Here is an 11,777-nt window from a genome sequence, read left to right as displayed (position 1 = left end):
CGTGCCGCGGAGCGGCTGGGCCCGTGAGCCACGGCTGCTGAGCCTGCGCGTCCGGAGCCTGCGCTCCGCAACGGGAGAGGCCACGACAGTGAGAGGCCCGCGTACCGCAAAAAAAAAAAAAAAAAAAAAAAAAAAAGAAAGGGCATCCAAATGGGAAAGAAAGAAGTAAAATTATCTCTGTTCACAGATGGCATAACCTTGTATGTAGAAAACCTAAAGATTTCATGAAAAAAAAAACCTGTTAGAATTAATAGATTCAGCAAAGCTTCAGGATAAAAAAATCAACACTCAAAAATCAGCTGTATTTCTATACACTAACACTGAACAATCTGAAAAGGAAATTGAGAAAACAATTTCATTTATAGTAGCATGAAAAAGAATAGAATCCCTAGGAATTAACCAAGGAGGTAAGAGACTTATACACTGAAAACTGCAAAACATTGCTGAAAGAAAGGAAAGAAGATAAATACATGGAAAGACAACCCATATTCATGGGTTGAAGGCTTAATACTTTTAAGACGACGATACTCCCCAAAGTGATCTGCGGATTCAATGAAGTCCGCGTCGAAAGCCCAGTCGTTTTTTGCAGAAATAAAAAACTCCATCCTAAAATTCATATGGAACCTCAGGGGACTCCAAATAGCCAAAACAACCTTGAAAAAGAAGGACGAACTTAGAGGATTCAACTTTCCTGATTTCAGAATTTACAGTAATCAACAGCGTGGCACTGGCATAAGGACAGATGTAGACCAATGGGATAGAACAGAGAGCCTGGAAATAAATCTTCCCGTATACGCTCAACTGATTTTTTTTTTTTTTTTTTTTTTTTTTTTTGCGGTACGCGGGCCTCTCACTGTCATGGTCTCTCCCGTTGCGGAGCACAGGCTCCGGACGTGCAGGCTCAGCGGCCATGGCTCACGGGCCCAGCCGCTCCGCGGCACGCGGGATCCTCCCAGACCGGGGCGCGAACCCGGTTCCCCTGCATCGGCAGGCGGACTCTCAACCACTGTGACACCAGGGAAGCCTGCTCAACTGATTTTTGACATGGGTGCCGAGACCATTTAGTGGGAAAAAGACAGTCTTTCCAACAGATGGTGCTGGGAAAACTGGATATCCCCATGTAAAAGAATGAAGTGAGACCCATACCATAGAAAACTTAACTCAAAATAGGGCAAAGACCTAAACATAAGAGCTAAAACTATAAACGTTTTAGGAGAAAACAGGGGGATAGCTTTATGACACTGGATTTAGCAATGATTTCTTGGATATGACACCAAAAGAAAGAAATAGATAAATCAGACTTAATCAAAATTGGAAACTTTTGTGCATGAGAGGACATTATCAAAAGAGGAAAACACAGCCTGCAAAATGGGAGAAAATATTTGCAAAGCATATATCTGATAAAGGATTAATTTCCAGAATATATAAGTAACTTCTAGGGACTTCCCTGGCGACACAGTGGTTAAGAATCCATCTGCCAGTGCAGGGGACGCGGACGGGTTCGAGCCCTGGTCCGGGAAGGTCCCACATGCCACGGAGCAACTAAGCCCGTGTGCCACAACTACTGAGCCTGTGCTCTAGAGCCTGTGTGCCACAACTACTGAGCGTCTGTGCCACAACTACTGAAGCCCACGTGCCTAGAGCCTGTGCTCCGCAACAAAGAGCAGGCCCAGCTTGCCACAACTAGAGAAAGCCTGCACACAGCAACAAAGACCCAAGGCAGCCAAAAATAAATAAATAAATAAATAAAAATTAAATAACTTCTACAGCTCAACAACAAAAAACCAAACTACCCAATTTAAAAATGGACTTGAATAGACATTTACCCAAAGAAGATATACAGTTGGTCAATAAGCATGTGAAAAGATGCTCAACATCACTAAGTCACTGGGAAATGCAAATCAAAACTGTGATGAGATACAAAATAACAAGGAGGTGAGGGTGTGGAGAAATCGGAATACTTGTGCACTGCTGCTGGGAGCATAAAATGGTGCAGCCTCTGTGGGAAACAGTCTGGCAGTTCCTCAAAAAGTTAAACATGGAATCACCGTATGACCACCAATCCCACTTCTAGGTATACACCCCAAAGAATGGAAGGCAGGGACTCAAACAGGTATTTGCACACCCACGTTCATAGCAGCATCATTCACAGTAGCCAAAAGGTGGAAACAACCCATACAGATGAATAAACAAAGTGTGGTCTCTACGTGCCATGGAGTATTATTCAGCCTTAAAAAAGAAGAAAATTCTGACACTTGCTCCAACATGGATGAATCTTGAGGAAATTATGCTTCATGAAATAAGCCAGTCACAAAAAAGACAAATATTGTATGAATCCACTTATGTGAGGTACTTAAAGGGGTCAACTTCATAAAGACGGAAAGTAGAAGGGTGGGTGCCAGCGGCTGGGGGAGGGGGATGGGAGTGAGGGTTTAATGGAGACAGAGTTTCAGTTTGGGAAGTTGAATAATTTCTGGAGATGATGGTGATGACGGTTGCACAACATGCATGTACGTAATGCCACTGAGCTGTGCATTTAAAAATGGTTAAGATGGGGCCTTCCCTGGTGGCGCAGTGGTTGAGAGTCCGCCTGCCGACGCAGGGGACACGGGTTCGAGCCCCGGTCCGGGAGGATCCCACGTGCCGCGGAGCGGCTGGGCGCGTGGGCCACAAGTACGGAGCCTGCGCATCTGGAGCACAGGCTCCACCGCAAGAGAGGCCGCGACAGTGAGAGGCCCGCGCACGGCGATGAAGAGTGGCCCCCGCTTGCCACAACTAGAGAAGGCCCTCGCGCAGAAACAAAGACCCAACACAGCCCAAAATAAATGAATAAATAAATACAATTTAAAAAACCCACAAAACACTTAGTTTAAAAAAAATGGTTAAGATGGTCAATTTTATGTATATTTTACCACAATAAAAAGAAAAAATCACGGGGGACTTCCCTGGTGGTCCAGTAGTTAAGACTCCGAGCTCCCAATGCAGGGGGCCCGGGTTCAATCCCTGGTCGGGGAACTAGATTCCACATGCCGCAACTAAGAGTCCACGTGCCGCAACTGAAGATCCCACGTGCCACAGCTGAGATCGCACGTGCCGCAACTAAGACGCGGCACAGCCAAATAAATAAATAAATATTATTTTAAAAATCACCAAAAAAGGAAGAAAAGAAATCATAGGCCAATGTACTGTCAGAGTGGGGGTAGGGGACTGGGAGGGGTCAGAGGTCACTGGGACCTGTTACCTCATTTGGTGGGAAACAACACCTAGAGAAGGAACCAGAGAAGAAAAGGGACGCAGAGTCCAGGAGCTCAGGGTTAACGTGGCAGAGCCAGGACTGGAGCCGGGGTCCTCGAGCTGTAGGGCAGGGACTCGGTCTGTCTTGCCTCCTGCTGTGTCCCCATGCCCAGCCTTCGGTGGCTGTTAGCTGGAGGGCTCTGTCCCATTCCTTCCCCGGGGACCCCCCCCGCCCCCTGGCGCTGTTGGAACACGTCTGCCCCTGCCTTGTGCCCACAGGTTCTGATGGGAAGGCACAGGGCGGGACCCGGGCAGGGGTGTCTCACCTGCAGCCAAGGTTGGAAGCAAGTTCTCCATCACCACCCAGCCCCCTGCCCTCTCCAGCTGCAGGGTGGGGGGAGGGGCTTACGCAGTCCCTGAGGACTTCACACCAGCTCTGGCTGGTTCTTCCTGGCTTGTCTTGTCCTGTGTGCCCTGCTTACAGGGGCTTGCCGTGGTCTGTCACAGTTGGTGGGCAGGGCCGGGGTTGCCACTCACTTCCCCGTGGCCCCGTGGCACTAGGGCCCAGGGATCGGGGCCCCAGTGCCGTGGCTGGACTGGGTCACGAGTGGCCGTTTCCCTCTCCCTGCCCGCAGGTCAAGGACGGTGCAGGGCACCTCTCAGGCTGCCGATCTCAAGTACATGGCATGGGGACCACGGGGTTTTATTTTGCCTTAAAGTTACAGAGGAAGCTGCCTCCAGTCTGCGGGCTGGTCAGATGTACTTTATTTGCCTTTTAAGAGGGGTGAGGGAGGAGTGGGGCCTGCTGGCGTAGAAAAGCACATCCCATAAAGCAGGGGTGAGGCTCTCCAGGCGAAGAGGACCAGCTGCCATTCACATTCACAAAGCAGGTCAGGAATCTGGAGCAAGAGGCCACCATGGCTCTGAGTACCGTGCTGGGGTTGAGTTTCCTTTCCGCCTGGCTGGCCTGCGCCCACCTGCCCCGCTAGCGTGTAGCAATCCGGAATCCAGAAGGCTGCTTGCGTCATTGGTGTGTATCATCAGGTGAGCTTCCTGCCCGTCCAGACCCCCTCTCCTCCCTTCTCCGCGCCGGCCGCGAAGCAACCCGGAACGCTGTTTCTTCGCGCCGGCACCTCTGGGCTCCTTCTCACACTCTTGATTGTTGGGGAGGTAGAAAATTTGGCTGTTTTTTCCTCCATTCTCACCAAAAGGGCGTTGCTGAATGCAAAAGTGCTAATCCAGCCCTCTTCTGCCTTCTGGTGCTGGGTGCTTCTGAAGTTGCTCCATCTCACATCAGAGTGTGGACGTCCGCAGCCAAGAAACCAAGCCACTGGGTCTCGAGGCTCCTCCCAGCCGGGCCACCTGGGATTTCCCACTGCGTGGGAGGGGTGAGGGGTGGGCTGCTGGAGAAAAGCCGTGCTGGGAGAGGGCACCGTCATGGCTGGCAGGGTCGAGCGGCCCCCGACCAGGTATCAAACCCGTGCCCCCTGCAGTGGAAGCGCGGAGACTTAACCACTGGACCGCTAGGGAAGTCCCAGGGTCGACCTTCAAGGCACCCTGGCCCCCAGCCCACACCAGGCAGGAGCCAGCCTTTTCTGAATGGAGAAAATGCCATGGCAACAGCATCAGGATGACGTACTCTTTTACGCTGAAGGTTTAATGGGAGCTGTGTCTGCCCCTGCTCAGCCCTGCCCTTCACAGCCCTGTCCAGCCCTGTCCAGCCCTGCCCTGCCCAGGCCAGCTCAGCCCCTGGTCATTAGCATATCACCGGGACCTCTAAAAGGTCAGCCCTTCGCAGCCCGGGTCACTGGCGCTTTGATCTTTCTCCATCCCAAGGGCTAGCTGGCGGGAGTGACTTGGCCCTTGCCCCCTGGAGCATTGTGTTTCTGCCGTTGCACCAGGATTTATCTTCTGTTTTGACAATTTATGTGATAAAAGAAATGAGCCTGAACTTTTCCGTCCTCTGGCCTGGGGACAGGACGGAGGGAGGGAGCCCATGGGAGTGGCCACAGTTGCAGGGCAATCAGATCCAACTCAGTTCTGTTGCTGGGGGAATTCTTTTATGAGGAGAGGAAAACGAGAACTGATTTGAGCTCCTTTGTCAGCCGTACCTCCTTCATGTGTCTCAGCCGAGCCAAATACCCACAGCTGTATTTCTGTGGCATTTCCAGCAAAATGAAGAGAAGGAAGCGTTCTTTGGGGGTTGGTTCTTTATAATCAAAAGAAGTATCTACCTTTTAGCTTGAAAACTCAGAACCCCGGTAACTGAATAGAAAGCGCTGACCCCGAGGATGGGTTCTCATGCCTTTGACCCCCTTCCCCGTGCCGGGGGGAGGGGGGAGGGGGAGGGGGAGGTTCATGGACTCTGCTGCTACCCCGAACTTGGATGTGAGGTTCACTGATTGAACGGTTCCTCTGTTAAGCCTCCCAGACAGTGTCCCCGTGGCCCTGCCGCGAGTCTGTGCCCTGGCCCGTGCTGTGACCGGACAGACCACCGGCGGAGGGCGGCCCTTTGGCCAGCTGGCCTGTCCCTTCGCTGGCTGCGAAGGGTCGCAGGCAGGACGGCTTCATTAGGAGGCCGCTGGGTTTGTGGCCCCAGACAGCCCTGCTGTGTGACCTCGGGGGGAGTCCCCTCCTCTGGGCGTTGACACCTTGAAGGGGAGGGGGCCCTTCAGAGAGCCGAGTGGCCGGGCTGGCGGGGGGGCAAGGGTCGTTCGGACGCTGCCTTGTGCTGCCCTCGCCTCGAGCAGCCTCTGCCCTCGGTCTTCCCTTCTCCAGACTGGCCGGTGCTTTGGCCATTCCTCCTGCGTGCCTGACCCCGCTCTCCCCCGATCACATGCTCGGGCCAGGCGGCACCGCGGGCTCTGGTGGTTGAGACCCCCGCCCAGCCGCCCGCACGCACGGGCTCATCGGGGCGACTCTCACCGCTTGGGGGCGGGTTTGCTCCTTCGCGGGTAGGGGGTCTTTGGGTGCCCCGGGTGACGGATAAAGGGGGTGAAAGGGGTGGGACGTAGCCTTCTTGGTAAAAGTTAAAGCAGTGAGGCTTTTTCCACGCAGGCTGAAGGCTGTCGCACAGATGTTTGGTGCGGTAGCAGTAGCGGTTTGGAGTGTGTGCTCACCGCTTCTAAGGACGGCGTTCGTTCGGGCGTGTGAGTTCCAGGGTGTTGTGTGCAAAACGAGCGTCCCTTCTCCGCAGCTGCCTCCAGTAAAACAAGGCCACTTGCAACACGTACAGAGGTCGTGGGGTTTTTATGGAGCGTCAGTGGAAGTGCGGCTTGTTTGAAGCTTTTGTTGAAAGGGTGGTGATGGTCTCCCTCTCGAGAACTGTGCAGCTAGGATGGGGCAGGCTTGGAATTCAGCCAAGATCCCAACGCTGGGTCCAAACTCGCCTGTGCTGACTGCTGAGGCCATATCAGCAAATGCCTAGGCGTTAGAGACAGACAGACCTGAGACCGGATGTCAGTGCCACCCACTCAGCTATGTGACCCCGGCCAAGGACCCAACCTCTGAGCCTCACTTCCTTCTTTCTCAATGTGGGAGAGAATCATGCCTACCTTAGGGGGATATTTTTTTTTTAATTTTTAATTGTGTTAAAATACACGTAACAAAATTGGCCGTCTTCACCATTTTTAAGCGTTAAATACATTCACATTGTCGTGCAACCACTCTCCAGACCTTTCTCGTCTTGCAAAACTGAAGCTCTGTCCCCATTCAACAGCACCTCACCACCTCCTTCCCCCAGCCTCTGGCACCCACCATTCTACTTTCTCTCTATGAATTTCACTACTTTAGGAAGCTCAAATAAGTGGAATCACACAGTATTTGTCTTTTTGTGTCTGGCTTATTTCACTCAGCACAATATCCTTGAGGTTCTATTCATGTTGGAGCAGGTGTCAGAATTTCCTTCCTTTTTAAGGCTGAATAATATTCCATTGTGTGAACCTACCACATTTTGTTTATCCATCATCTGTGGCTGGACACCTGGGTTGCTTTCTGGCTGTTGTGAATAATGCTGCTGTGAACATGAGTGTGAAAATACCTCTTGGAGATCCTACTTTCAACTCTTTTGGGTGTGTACCCAAAAGTGGAATTTCTGGATCATATGGTAGTTCTCTTTTTGATAATTTGAGGACCTGCCATATTTTTTTATAAGGGCTATATCATTTTCCATGCCCACCAACAGCGCACAAGCAGTTTCTCCACATCCTCTCCAGCACTTGTTATTTTCTGGGTTTTTTAAATATATTATTTATTTATTTATTTATGGCTGCACTGGATCTTCGTTGTGGCACGAGGGATCTTTTAGTTGCGGCACGCAGGCTTCTTAGTTGTGTCACGCATGTGGGATCTAGTTCCCCCACCAGGGATCGAGCCTGGGCCCCCTGCATTGGGAGCGCAGAGTCTTAGCCACTGGACCACCAGGGGAGTCCCTATTTTTTTTTTTTTTTTTATAGCAGCCGTCCTAGTGGGTGGGAGGTGGTATCTCATTGTTGTTTTGATTTGCATTTCCCTAATGACTACTGATATTTAACACTTTTTTTAAATGGACTTGTTGGCCATTTGTATATCTTTTTTGGAGACATGTCTGTTCAGGTCTTCTTTATTTATTCTAAAGGATACTAACTCTTTCTCAGATTTACAGATATTTTCTAACATTCTGTAGGTTACTCCGTTTTTACTCTGTTGATTGTGTCCTTTAATGCACAGAAAGTTTTAAATTTTTGTGCAGTCCAGTTTATCTATTTTTTCTTCTGCTGCCTGTGCTTTTGATGTCACACCCATGAGTGAAGTCATGGCCACACCCGATGTCATGAAGCCTTTCCCCTGCGTTTTCTTCTCAGAGTTCTAGCTCATGGGAGTTTGGTGAATGAAGGGTAGTGTTAGGAGTCAGCGCTCGGCCCCCCTCGCGGGTATTCTCGTGGGAGCAGCACCCAGAGCTGCTGTCGGCTCAGCCCATCTGCTTGGTGGGAGAGTGGGGTGGGTCCGGGTCCCTGCTCTTTCCTGCCGGGGTCCGTATTCCAGGAGAAGCGTAAGCCAGTTTTCTTTCTGAATTTGCAGAAAAGGCTACAGACGGCTCCCTGCAGAGCGAGGACTGGACGCTGAACATGGAGATCTGCGACATCATCAACGAGACGGAGGAAGGGTGCGTGTCCCCCGGCCGGGGCGGGCGGGTGGCGGGCCGCTCGAGTCGGTCTGTGTCCAGTCTGCTGCCCTGACACCTGACAAGTGGTGCCCCTTGTTCTGTCACCCCTCCGTCCAGCGCCCACCCGCCCGCAGTCAGAGCAGTGACCACCGCTTTTAATCACAGGGGGAATGACGTTGCTCGGCTTCCGGGTCCCCTGCAGCCCGATCCCCACCTCCTCCCGCCCTCTGCGGCCCTGGGGACTGGCTGGAGCCCCAGGAGGGAGAGGCCCCCGGGGTGTGTAGTGGAAGGCGGGGCGCGGGGAAGACTCGCGAGGCCCAGGCGCCCCCCACCCCTGCGCTGCTGGGTCTGTTCTTGCTGCTGTGTTTACGTCCTCATCTGCGTCCCAGGTACATTCCATGTGTACTGTTTCCAAATTAGGCGGTATGTGGCCCTCTGTCCACACCATAGAAATGGAATTTACGGCAGCCGCGCCCTCTTAAACCGTCTCCAGACCTGGGCAGCCCTGGCCTTGGCGCTGTTCTTACTGGCCTTGCCACGTGGAGGCGGGGGACCAGCCTCTGACGGTTGGCCCTGCCTTCGTCCAACAAACGTGTCCTGAGTGACCACATCATGCCGGGTCCCAGAGCGAGTACTGGGGCACAGCAGGGACGGGGCAGACGGAGTCCCTCCCCTGCGCCCTGAGCAGGGCGGTTACCGCGCACCCTGGTCAGCTGGTGACGCGGCTGGGGAGGAAGAGCTGGGGGGGAGTGCTTGTGAGCAGGTCACCCCGGAGGGCCTGGCCCAGGTGGCTCGAGGGCCGGAGGTGCGAGGACCAGGCCAGGGAAGGGCTTCCCAGCGCACGGCCCCAGGACAGAGGGGCCCTGTCGTGTCTGAGGGACAGCAGCGGGGCCGGGGGGCCGGGATCCAGGCAGGGACCCTGGCTTCCACTTGGTCTGAGGTTCATCTTATTTATTTATTTTTAAAGATTGAGTTATGATTTATTCATTTATTTAATTTATCTTTGGCGGCATCAAGTCTCAGTTGAGGCACGCGGGATCTTTCCTTGTGGCGCGCGGGCTTCTCTCTAGTTGTGGCGCCTGGGTTTTCTCCCCTGCAGTTGTGGTGTGGGCTCTGCAGTTTGTGGCACGCGGGCTCTAGTTGAGGCGGCGGGCTTAGTTGCTCCGCGGCATGTGGGGTCTTAGCTCCCTGACCAGGGATCGAACCCACGTCCCCTGCGTTGTAAGGCAGGATTCTTTACCACTGGACCACTGGGGAAGTCCCCATTTTATTTTATTTTATAGTTGTTTTTTTTTAATTTATCTGGCTCCGCCAGGTCTGAAGTGCAGCACTCGGGATCTGTGGCTGCAGCGTGAGGACTCTTAGTTGCGGCGTGCAGGATCTAGTTCCCCGGCCAGGGATCGAACCCGGGTCCCCTGCATTGGGAGCATGGAGTCTTAGCCACCGGACCACCAGGGGAGTCCCTGAGGTTCATTTTAGGGACCACGCTGGCTGCTGTGCCCAGGACGGCTGGGCTGGGGCTGTCACCATCACCCTGGTGTGAAGCGATGGCAGCTTTGACCGGGGTGGCAGTAGAGGGGATGAGAAGCCACGAGAGTCTGAGCATTTCTGAAGGCGGAGCTGGTGGAATTTGCGCTGTGGGCCTGAGAGGGAGACAGGATAGATAACTCGAGGTTCGGGGCAGCTGCATCCCGAGGCCCAGCAGGCCGGGTCGGAGGTTCAGCTAAGGTTCAAGCCCTTCCGAGGAGGCGACGCTGGCGGGAGGGGTGGAGGGCTTGGCCGCCCTGGGGGCAGCAGGTTGGGAGCCCTCTGGGAAGGGAGCTGCGGGCGAGCAGCTCGGTCCTGGCAGGAGGCGGGATGTGTTGGGGAGAAGGCATTTGAACCCCGCAGCCCCCGGGCTCCTTCCTGCCCACCCCGCCCCTGGCCCCTCAGACGCTCGTGGGTCCAGCTGTCCACGTTGATTGAGCCCACGGGTGGGGCGCGGCCTCTGGAGGCCGAGGTGGGTGCTGGACGGGCGGCCGAGGCTGTGGGTGCAGAGGGGAGGAAGTGGGAAGTGCCGGGCGGGGGGGAGGGGGGCGTCTGGACCAGAGGCCGGAAGGGGGCTCAGGCCGCGGGCGCCCCAGCTCCCTTTGCCCATGTCGCCCGCGCCTCCGTCTGCCACACCGAGCTCCTCCCTCACCCGCGGGCCTTCCTGACGTCTCTCTTGGTTCCGTGAACCTCCCACTCTCATGCCCAGCTTGTGGGTCCGGGAAGCGTGGGACGTGCACACGTGTCGTGTCGAGTGCCGGGCGGGGGGGGGGGGGGCGTCTGGACCAGAGGCCGGAAGGGGGCTCAGGCCGCGGGCGCCCCAGCTCCCTTTGCCCATGTCGCCCGCGCCTCCGTCTGCCACACCGAGCTCCTCCCTCACCCGCGGGCCTTCCTGACGTCTCTCTTGGTTCCGTGAACCTCCCACTCTCATGCCCAGCTTGTGGGTCCGGGAAGCGTGGGACGTGCACACGTGTCGTGTCGGAGCGGAGCGTCCTCGTCCCGTGGGGGCTGGAGCCCAGCCCCTCCGCCTGCCTTGTCGAGGGAGGGTCCTGGCCCCTGCCCTCTCCCTGTCCCGACCCCGCGGATAAACCCCCCTCATGTGATCCCCTCACAGCCCGTATTGCACGTGGCCTCATCACAGCTCCGACTCGCGTGTTTTGATGTGTGTGGGAGGGAGTGTCTGTCTCGCCCCCAAAGCCCCGGGCCCCGGGCCCCCTGAGGCAGGCATCTGTCCTCCTTACGGCCACGTCCCCACCACCTGGACACATGCGTGAGGTAAGAGAATAAGTGGGCAGAGTCCCTGGGGTCTCACGGCCTGAGGACGAAGGGGGTCGTGACCCAGGGCGACATGGGCTCCCCGAGGGAGGCCAGTGCCAGGCCTGGGGAGGGGCATCCCGGGGAGGGGAGGGCATCCAGGTGGGGAGGGGCATCCAGGTGGGGTCCAGCAGCCGCCCAGGGGTCAGCGGGCAAGGTGGGTGGATGGCAGGGCAGGAGAGAGGGACCAGGGGCCTGGGTGACCCTGGTGGGTTCCCCTCCCATCTCGGTCCGCTCGGGTATAAAGTGGGCCCCAGCGGTGGCTCGCTTGTGGCTTCACTGCCCCGCCCTGTGCCCGGCCCATGCGAAGCCCCGGCCCACACCAGCTCAGGCAGCGCCCTCCAGCCCGACAGGGCAGGGCCAGATCTTTTTAATGATGAGGGGCCGAGGCTTCAGCACGGGAGCTCTGTCTGCGCTTCCTTTATTTGTCTGGAGCTCACCTCTGGGAGACGGTCCCGCTGGGCGCCGAGTTGGTGAGCTGTCCTGCAGGCCCCTCCCTGGGCTTGCCCTAATGCCCAGGCTGGGGTCACCTCCAGCCTGGGGCCTTGTGTGGCTGCCC

At 55.4% G+C, this 11,777-nt stretch overlaps 1 protein-coding gene across 3 annotated transcripts in view; it reads left to right on the top strand.

Moving 5' to 3' along the window:
- TOM1L2 (target of myb1 like 2 membrane trafficking protein) overlaps positions 1–11,777 on the top strand; it is a 93,753-nt gene that overhangs the window by 39,936 nt on the left and 42,040 nt on the right. For all 3 annotated transcript variants that reach the window (XM_024127892.3, XM_024127891.3, XM_024127890.3), the window contains exon 2: positions 8,293–8,377. In XM_024127892.3, coding sequence (XP_023983660.1) covers positions 8,293–8,377 — 85 coding nt within the window. The remainder of the gene's footprint in view (positions 1–8,292; positions 8,378–11,777) is intronic.

Source organism: Physeter macrocephalus, chromosome 14 (genome assembly GCF_002837175.3).
Source record: "Physeter macrocephalus isolate SW-GA chromosome 14, ASM283717v5, whole genome shotgun sequence".
NCBI classification, from domain to species: domain Eukaryota; kingdom Metazoa; phylum Chordata; class Mammalia; order Artiodactyla; family Physeteridae; genus Physeter; species Physeter macrocephalus.
This window is presented reverse-complemented; position numbering and strand designations above follow the sequence as displayed.